At 44.9% G+C, this 15448-nt stretch overlaps 1 protein-coding gene across 1 annotated transcript in view; it reads right to left on the reverse strand.

Moving 5' to 3' along the window:
• The window catches only part of LOC122784049 (tyrosine-protein phosphatase non-receptor type 14-like), a 36753-nt gene that overhangs the window by 2013 nt on the left and 19292 nt on the right, over window positions 1-15448 (reverse strand). The window contains exons 4-19 of the mRNA XM_044049113.1: window positions 12064-12161; window positions 11152-11219; window positions 10702-10772; window positions 10498-10585; window positions 10290-10378; window positions 10049-10136; window positions 9718-9800; window positions 8955-9015; window positions 7655-7733; window positions 6011-6480; window positions 4298-5626; window positions 3052-3192; window positions 1874-2092; window positions 787-915; window positions 285-519; window positions 7-170 (exon numbers count right to left, since the gene is read on the reverse strand). Of these exons, the coding sequence (XP_043905048.1) occupies window positions 7-170; window positions 285-519; window positions 787-915; window positions 1874-2092; window positions 3052-3192; window positions 4298-5626; window positions 6011-6480; window positions 7655-7733; window positions 8955-9015; window positions 9718-9800; window positions 10049-10136; window positions 10290-10378; window positions 10498-10585; window positions 10702-10772; window positions 11152-11219; window positions 12064-12161 (3412 nt within the window). The remainder of the gene's footprint in view (window positions 1-6; window positions 171-284; window positions 520-786; window positions 916-1873; window positions 2093-3051; window positions 3193-4297; window positions 5627-6010; window positions 6481-7654; window positions 7734-8954; window positions 9016-9717; window positions 9801-10048; window positions 10137-10289; window positions 10379-10497; window positions 10586-10701; window positions 10773-11151; window positions 11220-12063; window positions 12162-15448) is intronic.

The following is a 15448-nucleotide window of genomic DNA, read 5'->3' on the forward strand; positions in this document are numbered from 1 at the left end:
TCTTACCTCATTGTGCTCCAGGCAACTGATCATGAGCTCAGTGAGGATGACCACACCGGTGCGACCCACACCGGCACTACAGTGCACCACCACAGGAGGGTTGAGGCTCTTTGACGTGTCCAGCATGGAGTTAGTGTGTCTCCTTACTGACTGGATCTCCTCTAGGTAGGCTGCAGGTGGGAGGGCGACAAAAGTGTAAGATGTAAGCAATATTGAACGGTGTCTTTCTTGAGCTACTCTTTTAAAAAAATTAAATATAGTGACTGTTCGTCACTCCCACTCACAGAGGAATCCCACCACGTATTCCGGGCAGCCCTGCTCAGGCCAGTCGGTGTACTGTAGGTGCCAGACTGTCCTCTCCTGGCCGGACAGCAGGTTTTTGACCTTCAACCCCGTGGTGGCGTAACAACCTGAGTCGGTGCGGAATTTGGTGGTCACCTTGAACTTGCCGTGAGTGGCCGAGTTGTGTTTGGAGCCCAGTTTAGGCCAATAGCGGTGACTCTTGGACCGGCCACCCTCCTGGACGGAAGAGAGAGAATAGTGTGAGAAGATGAAGATGAATTGATTGGTGAGTGGTAATTGAATGGGGGGAGGGGGGGTAATAGATGTATTCTACCACATGCCACCTACACACACACACACACACACACACGCGCGTGCGCGCGCATGCACGCACGCACAGATTCAGTGATGCACTCTCTCTCTCATCATATTTCACTCACACAGATGAATGCCAGCTGTTGGCTTCTGAAATGGAGCCACATCTGTGTGTGTGTGTGTGTGTACCTCTTCTGCAGTAACCATGGCGATGACGTTGACCCCTTGCTCCCAGACCATCTGCCAGAAGTCGGCACAGGTGTTGGCTAACGGACCCTGGGTGGCAATGTAGTGCCACTCCTCCCCTCTGATCATCACCTGGGAAAACAAAACACAGAAATGCATAAATAACCAATTACTGTGCAACGCATCGTGCGTCTAGTGCAAACAATGGAAGAAACTGTATTTTCGAGCATATTGATTTTACAGGTCATTTGAGACACTGAAAATAATCAAAACAGCCACTAGAGGGCAATATAAACGCCTCTGTCTGGGGCCGTATTCCCTTTAATTTAAAAAACTTCCTTTCCACTAAATCTCTCTTTGTTTCCCCTCCATCGATAATCATGTGGCTCGACGGAAAAACCGAAAAACTTCCTCTTTCTTATTATCTCATAGAAGCAGTGCCAGGAATCATGATTCCTTAGGCCATCTTGTGACTGTAAACATAGGAGATGGATGGGGAATAAACAAGGCCCTTTGTTCTGCGGCGGCCACCTTAAATGACAGGGGGAAGTAAGAGGGTTACACCGTGATAGGCAGTGACTCAGTGCGGCGATCGCTCCTGGACTGCGATTAGGCACACACACGAAATGCAAACTCAGGCATAAACACACAAGCTTGTGTGCACACACACACACCGAGCATGAATAGAGGGCTAGTGAGAGCAGCTCAGGCTGACTTAAGAGGGTTTGGAGTTTGGACCACATTCTTTGGGAATTCCACGAGCTCTGTGAGCTTAAAGGCCCAAACAGCCTTCAATAGCCGCTTTTCATCCTTCCCCCCGAGCCGTTCCCTGCTTAGAAATGACCACAACAAAGACGAGCGGCGAGCCGAGTGTATCAAGTTTATACCCGTTTGTTTCAACGTATGTTGTCTGTGACTGCAGCTGTGATTAACAGTCACATAAACTTGTGTTTTATGAAGCTACAGTCATCTAAATGTTTCTCTTTCATAAAGAAAACACACAATAACACAAGGGAAGGGATCGGAATCAACCCTAAATTCATGTTTTAAGTGTGCACTGTATGCTGGGTGTTTCTGATACTACTTTTACCTTGATATGTGAGGCGTTAATGTAGCCCGTGTTGTTCTCCTTGTTGGGCACAAGCTCGACACGATTCTCCTCGTAGGGCACAAAGTCCCGGAAGCGGTTGCGCTCGGTGTTCTCGGGCAGTGTTGCCGTGGTGAGAACACTGTTTGCCTTCTTCTTAGGCACCTGCTCATACTCAGTGAAGACCCGCTCCTCTTCCAGCTTCAATTCAAAGGTCTTACACTGGAGAGATGGAGGAAAAAAAAGAAGAGAGGAAGGAAAAAGGGAGGAGGAGGAGGAAGAGGGGGTGTTAGTCATTGAATAACAAGCAACACAGTATTCAGGGGTTTTTCTTTCAGGGCCCTATGGGCTTTCATTCGTTTAAATTCCGACATACTTTCGAGACTATTCAGACGAGGGGAATACAGACATCTCCCCGGAATACTGCCCTGATGCATGTAATGCATTAACACAGCTGTAAAAAGGGCACAATTGGCAGTGGTCTATCCCTGTGTCTCTGCAGCTCACTCACTCTTTCGGGTCACATTCTTAACATACCAGCGGGCCCAGAGAGCGATAAGCACCACCATGCCATACGTTCCACAGCCCACTTAGGGCTTGCCCCCTGTTAGCTTAGCAACTGTCAGGACAAAGGCTGGTTTTCAAAATCCCTGCACTCAAAAATGGAGCAAACAGACAGACTTCAGGAGTGGAAAATGCACGACATTAATCATTACTGTTATCAGCTACTGTTTGACTTTTATCTCCATTCATCAAAGTGTTTGTGGCAGCCGAGAAAGCAGCTGTTGCGAGTGATCCGCCAATAATACAACACGTTCTAACAAGTCAATTTTGGAGCTTGAAAGTTGAGTAATGTCTCCCTGAATGAAAGGGACCAAAATTGGCTGCATAAATCCAGTGTAATTACGTTTTCACTTTGAATTTGTTTGTTGACATTCTTTTTGAGCAAGTATGCCATAAAAAAGAAGATCTTCAAGTTTGTTTTGTATCTAGAGCATCATACAATATTTAATGGCACTCAACCTATCATTTTCACATCATCATACGCGCCGGATGCTGCAGGCAGAGCAAGAGCCAACAAAACAGAAGCTAGAACTGAAGTGTTTTAAAAGCTACCGACCACTCAACTCAAACACATGCTGTCAACTCAACAGATTCTGAAGCACAAATGAGCATCTTACCCGTTCGTCACTAGCAGCCTTGGCACCTTCCTCTGCAGGACTCTTGGGGACAGGCATTCGAGCAACATAGAGGCCGTTGAGGGCAGCCATCATCAGCGGTCTCTTCATGGAGTCCACCGACATCTTCTGCCTCTCCAGTGTCTTCAGGAGAGAGAAAAATCCCGGTGTCATGGTTACAGGTACCGGCAGCATTTCAGGAATGACTGACCTGCCATGGCCGGAGTACAGTGTGTGTGTGTGTGTGTGTGTGTGTGTGTGTACAAGTGGGTGGGGAGAATGCGAGTGTGAGCGTCTTGTTTAAAAGCCAAACTGGGCCGTACCAATCCCCCTGCACTGTCGACAGGTATGAACTAGCAGTCCATGTATGAAAAGCCTATCGGGAGGAGTTGACTTGTACTGTTCAATCCATCTCAAAACCTTCGGCCTCTTTCAAGTTTTTTCCTCATTCTATCACTCCTTTGTTCCCACCTACTGCCTCACCCTCCATTCTTTAACAAAAACTCACACAATCCCCCCGTCACCTTGACTCTTTCTCCATCGACCAAACTCTGACCCACATTGCACTGTCCCTCCAAGGATTACCTCTCCTAATCTCTGAGGCTAATAAACCTCCGGGACAGCTCCCCCCTTCGCCTCTCCTTCATTCCCTGTGTGACAGTCAAAACAACAGCTTGGGTGTCACCAGGGGAACCTTCTTTATATGAGATGATCGGCTTGAGTGAAAGATATTAGCTTTGGAGTTTTGGAGGAATTTCCTGGGCTCAATATTTGCCCCCACCTGGTCGATATGAATCCATTTAAACCTGGACTCTGCTGATGTGTTGAATGTGTGCTCCTACACAAAGACCCAACCTAAACAAGCACACCTAACCAAAAGAATAATCTGAGGGATTTATGAGGGTATTAAGTGCATGGGGAGACTCACAGAGCCTTGTGCTATCCCCTCAGGTGCTGAACCCCGAATTACAGCTAATCAAGAGCTATGAAAATAGCAACAATACCACTTGTGCTTGTACAACTCAGCTGAATTACTTCATTCTATACATCTTGATTTTTAAATGAAAATAAAATGCAATTTACAACAATATTACACATGTTTATAAAACAATACTGAAAAATGATTTTCCCCGAGCAAAAAAATGACAACTTCATATCTGTTCTGAAATCCAAAGATAAACACACAAATTAAACCATTAACAAAAGGTGTGTAAAGGTATTTAGTTAAATTACAAAACACATCTCCCACCCTTTGAGCGATTTCTCTCTCCACGATGCTGTCTTCCAGTGAGAACATCTCTGACACTGGCCTCTCTTTGACCGGCTCCTTCCGTACCCTCTCCTTCACACTGGTCAGGTCTGGTTCTGAGATGGATGGACCTAAAACAGCTCCATTTACTCCACCCTGGTCCCCTCGGGTCAGCGTCCCGCCAGGACCTGTACCACAGCCTCCTCCGGGCCCACCAACTCCCTGGTTTGGGACAGTTTTGGGGACTCTGCCCTGGGCTTGGTTTGGGTCCATGGGTCCTTGGTGGCTCTGTGGTCCTTGATTGTGGTTGTGGTGATGCGTGTGGTTGTTGTGACCGTGGGTGTGGTTGCGGATCTGAGCACTGCTTGGAGGTCTAGGAGGACCAGGGTACTCTGGCGGGGGTTTGTTGGGCAGCTTGGCCAGAGCAGCCTGGAGCTGAGCACTGATGCTGATGTCCTCATTTAAACCTGGGATTTGAACGTCCAGCTCAGGCCTCTCCTCTTCCTCCTCCTCCTCTTCACTCTCACTACTGTGAATGAGCATGGTAGCATTAGAGAGAGTCTTTTGATGCTGGTAAGACACGGCTGCAGTTTGTGTCACAGAAGCCTCAGGTGCTTTCTGGGCAGGCATCTGCATGGGCAGCTCTTTTGTCTGCTGCGGTGGAGGCTGGGACTGGGGTTGTGTCTGAGGGGTTTGGGGCTGAGGAATGGGTTGAGGCTGAGGAGGCATCACATGTTCTCTGAGAGTGTTCCTCCGATGAAGTGGCGCATTCATGCCTTTCATCACTAGCCCCTCCATCCCTCCTCCTCCTCCTCCTCCTCCTCCTCCTCTCATGCTGCTGATCACCTCCATACTGTGTCTCTTTCCCAGAGTGGAGCGGTGTTTAGCAGCTGCAGTTAACGGTTCGCTGACCTCCTGCAGGGACTGGTGCACAACAGCTGAGCTGTCCGGCTGGAAGGTCTTGACCGACAGCTGCACCATGCGGGTAACAAGCTCCGGGCTGCTGCCCCCAATGCAGCGGTGGCGGTGGCTGGCCAGATCAGGCGTGCTGGTGGCCGGGCGGAAGGAGCTGGAAGGGTAAGGTGGGGGAGGTCGTGACATGTGGTTTCTCAGCATGTTGGCCGTGGCTGCATAGCTTCCTGCATTAGTCCCCTGTTGTTTAGTGTTCGCCAACTCAGGTGTGCTGACCGTGTGAGAGATGGAGCTCCCCACACCTCCACCTCCGCCACCGCCTCCACTGCCATTGACACAGGGCGAGTGACAGGGGCCTTTGCTGCTGGCTGGTCCACCCTGATGAGGACCATGGGACACTGGCTTACTGTAGCTGATCTGCAATGTGGACGCATACAAATTTAAAAATCAAGCACTAGTAGGGCTGGGTATCAAACTTAAATATTTCTGTGGTATCACCTGAGGATCCAACTTCCTCTGTATCATCTAATATCAAAAATGCGTTGCAATTTGGTTTGTATAATATGTTATATTGGTTTGGTGTTTTGTTCTGTGCCAACCACCAACGCCCAATGACAAAGCTAGTAGTATTCAACACACAACTAAAGGGTTTTACCTTAATGTGTGATGTCATTTTTTGTAAGCATTGCTCTGAAATTGTTAACAAACAACAAACTGTTTGGGTGAATCAGATATCAACTGAAACATTTTTAATCAATAACAGCCCTCAAGAGTAGTAACATTTAGCAAATTCAGCTCTACCTGTGGTGTGTAAGGTCCAGGACTGGGGCCCAGTCCATGATACGGGCTTCTCTCCCTCATCTCCGGCTGGCTGTACACCAGAGCTTCAGGCTGGCGGTAAGCACAGGCATTACTGATGTTCAGACTGCGGAGCGATTGGCTGTGGAGATCATGGTGCGTGGGGAGCATGCGGCGCTTCTGCCGCATGACAGCATCATACTCGGGCGTGGGCCGGTAGGACGGAGCGATGATGGCGCTGTGGCGGTGGCTGGGGATGTAGTCGGGGCGCATGAGCTCACTGCCGGGGATGCTGAGGTTGGAGGATATAGGTGAGGGAGGCACGAACGTCTGGGAGTGATTGAGGGAGCTCAGGCTGGGGCTGCTGTACATGCTTCCGTTGGGCACTGTACCATTTCGGAAAGGAAAGTCCAAGAGGCAGCGGTCCAAACTTGTTTCTGACTTATAGTAGGGGTCATCATGGAAGATGCTGTCTGAAAAGCAAAAGAGTAAGGGAGAATAACTGAATAAGCAATGCAATAAAGAAATGAGTTGCTGCTTGCAACTTTTTAATGAATAATTCTCAAAATAAATTAATTCATCAGATCTAAAATTGTTAAAGGAAGTCATGCACTTTAATGTAAGTGCATGACATAGAAAATGATCAATTATGGAAAATAATAAATCAAACAAAAAATATATAGAGAAATTGAAGATCTTTAAGAGCAGATGAACTGAGATTATCAATTATTATTATCAATCAAACATTATTGAGATGAAGAGAAAAAGGGGGGACCATCATTTCTTAAAACCACAACGTTTGTACCCTTGGGTAAAAGTGCTTCTTTCAAAGTGGATGGTACATTAGAATTAAACCCTTGTCATAATTAAGCCCTTGTCTCCCCCTTCTGGAGTTGTGCAACATCCACAGCGTTTGGTTCTGTAGTTAAACTGTCTTTGCTGTTATGGAGCCATAAAAAAACTTTGACATTCTCAAAGTGTGGCAAAAATGATCTCTGTAGGCTTCTGGTTGCGCAGCAACAAGTCATGAAAATTTCCCACCAGTAGGAAAATTATGGACATGGAATATTTTCTTCCCACCCGGATGAAACAGACAGTGGTATGCATCTTATTGCTCTTTATTGGACAATGGAGTATTCTCTCATCTCATGTGGAACCACGAGCCAGCAGCAGACATTCACAATCTCTGTTCACACAGACAGTGAGAGAGGCCTCGATGCCTGAGGTCACGCTGCAGCATGATCTCACACCCTCGCATGGTAGCACACCCAGAATGTTTTTTCCACATGCTCCGTTTTACTGTCAAACACGACTGAAACTCTCTCAGATTATAAGAAAGACTGACTGTGTGAACAAGTTAATGAGAGAGCGAAGCACAGATGAGGTCACTGCTCTGCACCCCTAGCATTGGGCTTTAATTGGCTGGGAGATTGTTAAAAATACAAATGGGTCGTGAGTCACACGCCAGACGGGAAAGACACCCAATTAGCTCCATTGAAATGCTTCAGTTATCGTAAGGGAAGGACAATGCATACATTTCACTGTGGTTAAAACAGTGAGTGGCAGGGGCTGAAGCTTACTCTAAAAATGTGTTTGCTGTTTTATTATTTTTTTCTGTATATGTGTGTGTGTATGTTTCTCACATACCTTGGGAGCTCTGTGTGTCCTGATAATGCTCTCCATACTGGGAATGCATCGACTGGAAGTTACAGGACTGAGGACGAGGCTGAAAGAAGAAACAAATTTAATGCAACACTTTTAGGAAGGATGTAATCGACTGTTACTCTCCATAAAATCCAAGTTGTGCGCGTCATTGTGATCTGCAACACTGAAACAACCGCTAAACAACCTTAAAACCACAGTGCATAACTTTTAAATATAAACAAATATCCATTACACTCAAAATGTTGTCCAATTAGTTCACACAATGCTGAATCAGCCTATCACCTCCACTCCACTGTCTCTGTATTCCTCCTTTTGATCGTGTGGAAAACAACTCACATTTTATTTCACATTTTTTTCAAGATACAGGCAACAGAAACATTGAGCAAATAAAGTGAAACAGCTGCTAAACAGGCTGGAGCATGACTGAGAACACAAAGAAGTGCCCACAAAACATTTCAAAAGTGAATTCTCGTGTTCAAAATACCCGGTCGTTCAGTAGTTTGACAGACTAAACGCTTCCTGCCCCCATTCGCCCCTGCACTGCCTGTGTATACACACAAATACTTCACCAGTCAGGTCTGATAGTACTGCTGGACAAAGCCCATTTTCAGATAAAGGTAAGAATGCAACATACAAATAATTACATTCTTTGTGTTAACAAAAAAATACAAAAAGGTTATGCACTGTAGCTTTTAAATATTAAACTTTTCAAACAAAACAATACTAATATATAATAGTTTTAATTTTCCTTCCATTTCAACCTAAAGTCATTTTTCTCTTTTTTCATGTCTAACCAAACCCACGCAACAGGTGATAATGACCGACTCAGAGCCACTCTAGGGTCATGGAGCTGTCAAACGCCAGTGCCTGTGGTTCAGACATCTGAGCACTCAAGTGGACTGACTGAACAGCTATTGTGCCACATTTAGCTTTGCCATTGTCTCGCCAGCAGAGACGTGCAAATCACTGCCTTCATTGTCGCACCGGAAATCAGACCAAGCAACACCCTTGCAGACTTTCCAGCAACACCCACCACACCAGCACAGCATGTTAAAACCAAAGCTCCGTGGCACAATTAAGAGCCTGAGTGGGAGAGCAGGGTCAAATCTCTAACCACGGCCATTTCTGTTCTCCCTCTTTAAATGCTCCTTCTGTCTCTTGGCTTCTGGGCTAATTTACACAGGCCACAGACAATAACAAAAATAAATAAGGCCGTGTCACAACACAGCAAAATCCAACGATATAAAACAACGCCAAAGAGAGAAAATTCATGTTTTCATACCAGTGAGATGCGGTGGGTCCAAGTGGGTCTCCTCCTGATTGGTGCAGGTGAGTGAGTGGGCCTGAAGGCAAAGAGGTGGAGAACACAAACCATGATTCACAACCAACCCTGGCCATGATGATTCAGAAAACTAAAGCACTAAAAAACTGTGGAGTGGCTCAGTGGTCAAGACCTGTACCCTGTGTGCGAAAGACATCATGGTCGCAAGTTCGACTCCACCCCTGGCTGATTGTACTCAATTCCATTGTAAGTCGCTTTGGATAAAAGCGTCTGCTAAATGACATGTAATGTAATGTAATGTAATGTAACTAACTAAACAAATTAAAGTCAACTTTGTTTAGTTAAATAATTTGTTTTGGGCTAATGGAGAGACTACAGACTGAAACAAACAGACTCGCCTTTCCTAAGCATGTCAGGGAACTACGGTGGCCTTTGCATACCAAAAAAAATCTCAATATTTTTGCATTTGTGTAGTAAGCTTCCACTTCAAAATGCAAAGCACATGCTGTGGCTGGTCTGTCCAGTCAGGCTGCTGTAGAAAGTGGTGGCTAAAGATGACGGCCTGTAAATCAAGGCTCTTGCCTAATATACATATAAAATACTTATTATTGTGATTTTACACTTATACAAACACACTTATGGGTAGTATCTTACAATAAACCCTCCGAGTTGTTGCACACTGCACCTTTAAATCACATATATCACCGGATTTAAATGTTTTAATGGCCTTCAGTCGGCCTCTCTGTGTGGCCTCGAGACTCACTCGGCACAAATCTTGTTCTGTTTGTAGAATTTGTGTCTGGCCGTGAAGAGGCGAGCGATGTACTTGGCCATTTCCATATCCTCCTGCAGATACAAACACAGGAAGAAAAACATTGATTATTTTATTTCAATACACAAGTTGTATTCATAGGAAATCAAGACCAAAATTCTCTGTGCAGGGAAGTCTGACTAAGCTTTGTGGGAATGTGTGTGGGTTTTTTTTTGTTGTTGTACTTCCCACTGGAAACCTTGTACATAGCATGTGTGTGTGTGTGTGTGTGTGTGTGTCTGTGCGTGCATGCACTGGGACCACCTTCAGACACAACACTCACCATGTGAAAAATGATGGTGTCGTCTTTGCTCGTTATCTCCACTGTGATGGCTGACTTGTTGTGTGCTATGGTGCCAATGTCCTTCCACCTGTCAAGCACACATACACACAAAACACACAAGGATTGAATTTTCCCACATTAACATGACATTTTCTTTCACACTCCTGTATTTGCATTTTTGCTACAATATCATAAATGGGGTCAAAACTCCAGAATACATAAATACGGAGTGGTGACTTACTTGTGGAGCATGATGGATCTGCCGTTTCTGTGTTTGACAAACACCCCAACGAAGGACACGCCAATGAAAATATCATTAGTGTAGTTGTCCTGTGGAAATAGAATGATTTCATAAATAAGGTTCTCTCACCACCAAAGTATGAGGCTCCTTTTAAAAAGTGAGTATGTGTATGTGGGAGGCTGGAGAAAGTGATATGTAATTTATCTACCTTAGCAGCAAAGCTCTCCTGGCCAAAACCATCCAGCTTTTCCACCTCCTTAATGTATAACAGCTCTGCTTCAGCAGCCTGCATCCGACTTAAAGACACAGAGAGACACAAGAACCAGAAATGTCACCTTGTCTCTGGATCTATTTTTTTTTTCATGTGTGCACCCAAGTATATATAAACAGGATAAAATGATCTTGACAGTACCAGTGACTCTTGTGTTCCTCAGCAACTTTCTGGGTCCACTCCTCGAGTACCTCATCACCATGTGGCCAGTTCTGAGGGGAAAGAGGAGGCAGCAGCGAATGAGGCAAAGATGGAGGAGGGGAACAGGAAAAAAGAAGGAAAGACAAGCAACAGGTGAGGAAAAATTGAGCTTGTCTTAATGAGAAAGAGGGCTATTAAATGAATCACTGTCTAAACTAGTTTTGCAGCTCAGCTGTAATAAAGGGCGCTACATCACATAGCTGACAGTTCAACAGGGTAAAATTGTGTTTAATTGAGGAAACACATCTGCTATGAAAAAGATCTTTATCTCAGTCCAAGTTCTTGCTTATGTTCAACCTCAGGGAGGAGGAACACAGATGACGCAATAATGCCTGCCTATAGGCAACACACACACACACACCTGCGTATAGTAAAGGTTTAAAAACTCACCACTGGGAAGAGCACATACTCCCTGAGGAAGTCCTGAGACATGAACTGGGTGAAGTCTCCAAAGTCAGCTAAAAAACACACGATGTATAAATATAAACATCTTTTCATGTGCACAATGTAACAGCTCTGAATGGTTTATATATTAAAACTTTATCGAAAGTTCTATTTTCTTTATAAAGTACTGTCTATTCATAAATTTATAACCATCCCACAGAATTTTACAAACGATAACAAACAAAAACATCACTGCCTTGCTCTACCTAACTCATTTTAATAAAAGACTGTTAATGTTATTTTTTAACACAGTTAGTTTACTTTTTCTTTGTATAACTGTCTGGTACAAAATTATAAAAGCAACGTGTTAATGTGATTATCTTGTTAAGTTAACACGTAACTTAACAAGGTCAATCATTAATCCAAGATTTGCAGATAGAGCCTGTAAGTACATCCTAAGCTCTGTTCCGCTGTTTGTCCGACAAAAGGAGGAGCAGCAGAGGATCCTCGCCTCCTGACAGATAAGAAACTTCCTGATGCTACTAAGGCAAACCTTGGAGCCGACGATAAGCTAACTGTGTGTTTACATTCCCCCAGAGACACAGACAGCACCCAGGAACAAGACCAAGAAGATGGAGTGAGGCTGTGTGTGTGTGTGTGTGTGTGTGTGTGTGTGTGTGTGTGTTAAGACTGATACCATAGGAACTCAAGTGGACTGGGCTCTCCCACTGGTATGCAGCCATATTAGGTAGTGAAGTCAAGATGACCTGAGAAAGAGTGAGTTTGTGCTCACTCTTTCATTCTTGTTCTGTCTGTCTCCCTCTGCTAGGTCATCCACATGAGATGTTTGTCCCTGTGTGTGTGTGTGTGTGTGTGTGTGTGTGTGTGTGTGTGTGTGTGTGAATGTGTGTGTGTTACCTTGTACTGCTAGGCCTGCTAGTCTGATCCCCTGCGCTACTGTGCAGTGGAGACGTTCATCCAACACCTCTTTCTTCAATTGCAGGTAATACTGGTACCTGGAAGGAAGACAGGAAGAATTAAACACATGCTTTTGCTGTCAAAATTGAATTGATATCTCCATCAGCATCTGCTGTCAGCATAATAAGAGGCTTGTGTAAAACGGTGACCATGTTAAACATACCTGCTAGACATTAGCATGTTCAGATTGCCATTATAGACATGTTAACATGCTGATGTTGGCACTCATATCAAAGCAATGCTGTACTGTTTTGCTTTTACATATCAGACTGCATACCACAGCCGTTCTACTGTAAGGCTAAGTGGGTGGCAGTAAAGGCAATCTCATTGGCTTTGAGGAACTCACTCCGAAATCGGCCGGTGGTCAACGTTATTTTTCCATCTAGCCACACTGTCTCTGAACACCAATTACATTAAATCAAGCTGGAAATCATGATGGGTCCCAGTTCAACACATTAAGCCAAGGAAAGTAAGAGGAGTTGTGCTCATGTCAGTGCACATCAGCCTCTGAATGATTGCAAACATCTACCGAGACACCACAAATACACTTCTAGCTTGTGCAACAGAAAGAATGCGTCAAGACGGCATTGGCAACCGTTTTAGCCGGTAAAAACAATGCCAGAGACGCCGTTTTCTAGAATCCTAGAGAGGAATGGATGAATCACCACTATTTGAAACACCAGTGACTCATTTTTGACTTGAGAAGAATGCCATATGTATACCAGCAGAGGCTAAACAAAATGATTTAATAGGTGTATAAATTTACAGCGAAAAGCAAGCGTGTTTCACGGAGCTGGTTCTAATAAGGACTGTGTTTAATCTTCGATGGGAATAACACCAGCTGGAGAAGAGTAAAGTTTTGTAACTGTGGTGTGAATGTGATTCAGATCGGGACTTCATGCCCTGCGGTTTTGGGCAGAGGTGGTTTTGCCAAGTGTAAACTGATATGATGACATTGTTAAAAATGTGGAGCCCACTCACAGGCTTCACAAAATGTGGTACAAAGTCGGTCCCAAAACCGAGAGGCTGAAATACAACATGCTCATTAAGTTTCTGAGCTCCTTTTGTCCACTTTTAGCTGTGGTCCAACTGGATGTTTGCCTTTTTAAGAATGGGGTGACCACACAGGAGGAAAGAGAGGACTGTCGGTGTGATTGGGCCCAGCTGCATAAAAGCTTGTGTGACGTTTCCTGTTTGTTGCTATGGTGACCACAGGCCGTGTCTTTCCAATGTGGGCTGTGAGACACCTTTTCTGACATCCATCCATTCCCACTAATACACACACACAGTGTTCAGGAGGAAGTAAAAATTGGACAGGCCGTGCCAGGAAACACACACTTCCCTGAGGAAACAGCTAAACTATATATGCTTTGTCATCATCCTCTACAACACATAAGTTAATGCCTCAGTTTTTTTTTTTACCACCTCACGTCTTCCATGTTTCTCTTTCATATTTTCTCCCCCTCTTCTCTTTTTTGGAGCTCGTCTCAGCGCACTCTTGGGCCTATAATCTGACCCCGCCCTCCTCCCTCACCCTGTCATTACACCCGTTGGCCAAGTTGCCATTCCGTTCCCGTGGCAACCCTCTAATTAGGCAACCCCAACCACTGTAGCTGCAGAAGGGGGGCGGGGCCTGATGTGGTCTGGAGGGGAGGAGTCTCAGGGGACACAAAGCCCTTCAGATGATTGTGGACTCTGTTTTTACAAACTCCCCGTGTTTTACCAGCGCTCTCGATACGGGGTCTGGGGAAAAGTTGAGGTTGACAGTGGTTGGTTCTTATTCTGAGGTTCAGAGGAAACAACATGATGGTGTTTAAACATATGTGAGGCCAGCTGCGAAAGAGGCAGACGGTGAACTGTTGAAATAACTACGAACAAGTGAAAGCGTGACAGTAAATGGTAGAAAAAATAGGTTTCATCGCGTGCCCCATGGCCAAGGGAGAACCCAGAATTATGCAAACAGCCGCAAACCATTTCATAAAGCAGTGGCTCCCAACTACTTTGGCTTTTGACCCTTAAAACAAACACGTGACCCCAGAACACAAGTAGTAATTGTCTAAAGGTTGTAACCAGTGTCACTGTGTCGTGAGCAGCTGTGAGCTTACAGGTCGGAAACACAGGTGAATTTAAGGAATTTAATTGTAACATGTAGGAACATTTAACATTTAAACTATCAGTGAACAATTGCTTTAAAATAAATATTGTTTGATTTTCGCAGCCTTAGTCAAAGCCTTCCATATGAACTTTAGGTCAAGGTCTTCTTTAACAGAGGTTGCTATGTTGCCATATTTCTACAGCAGATTGATTTATAACAAACCATTGTTTTAAAGCAGAAGCTTACTGTGCAAATGAAAAAGATTGAGATCATTTCATAGTTGCCTGATGAACTTGTGAAAGGAAGGAGTGAGCAAACAAATCCTCTGTTTGTTAGATATCCCGTTTAGTTCCTGGGTTCAATCTATATTAGGTCAACTTGCACTCCCTAAAAATGATATATGAAAAACTCTATATTGATTTATAGGTTGAGAAATAACATTAAGGGCTTTAATTTATTTTTTTATAAAATGAATGACACATTTATAACATTTAATTTTTGTAATGTTTTCGACCATGAGTCAACACAAAGACATCCTTACAGCAGCACACACCTGGCATGTATGTCAGAATGACGCATGTGCTGTCATGCTGTAATAACAGGTGAACATACATGGCGAGCAAACATGAGGTAGAGCTTTCCTTACTTGGAGTTAACTTGTAACTTCCATCATAGCAAAGTGCTCTGCTGGCACTCCAGGCAGCCACACAGTCACAAAGAGCTCTTTATAAGCCCACGCATGTTCAAGTCTCCCTCAAGACGTGCTGCCAGATGTCCAAGCGGCCTGGACAACAGTCCTTCAAACATATGTGCATGCATGAATCTGTCTATGTGTTCACACAAACACACACACCCTCCCCCTGCCATCTCTGCAGTGGTATGACCCCAACTGCCCCCTCAGCCTGGGGATGGGTCCAGACGGCTTGTGTGGGAGGCAAGAGGATTTCACTTTGAAATGTGTTGAATCAGCAAGGGTCACAACAGTACAGTGTGTGTGTCTGTGTGTGTGCGTGTGTGTGTGTGTGTGTGTGTGTGTGTGTGTGTGTGTGTGTGTGTGTGCGTGTGTGTGCGTGTGTGCGTGTGTGTGTGATAATTGGACGAACAAAGCTAGGATTTCAAGGCTGTTGGTGCCGGTGGCCTTGGGGGCTGCTGGGGCCAGCTGGCCTCGCTGTGGTCAACAGCTCTCTGTTTAGGTTCCTCACTTTCTCTTTCTGGACCACGTTGCCTGGT

Source organism: Solea senegalensis, linkage group LG17 (genome assembly GCF_019176455.1).
Source record: "Solea senegalensis isolate Sse05_10M linkage group LG17, IFAPA_SoseM_1, whole genome shotgun sequence".
NCBI lineage: Eukaryota > Metazoa > Chordata > Actinopteri > Pleuronectiformes > Soleidae > Solea > Solea senegalensis.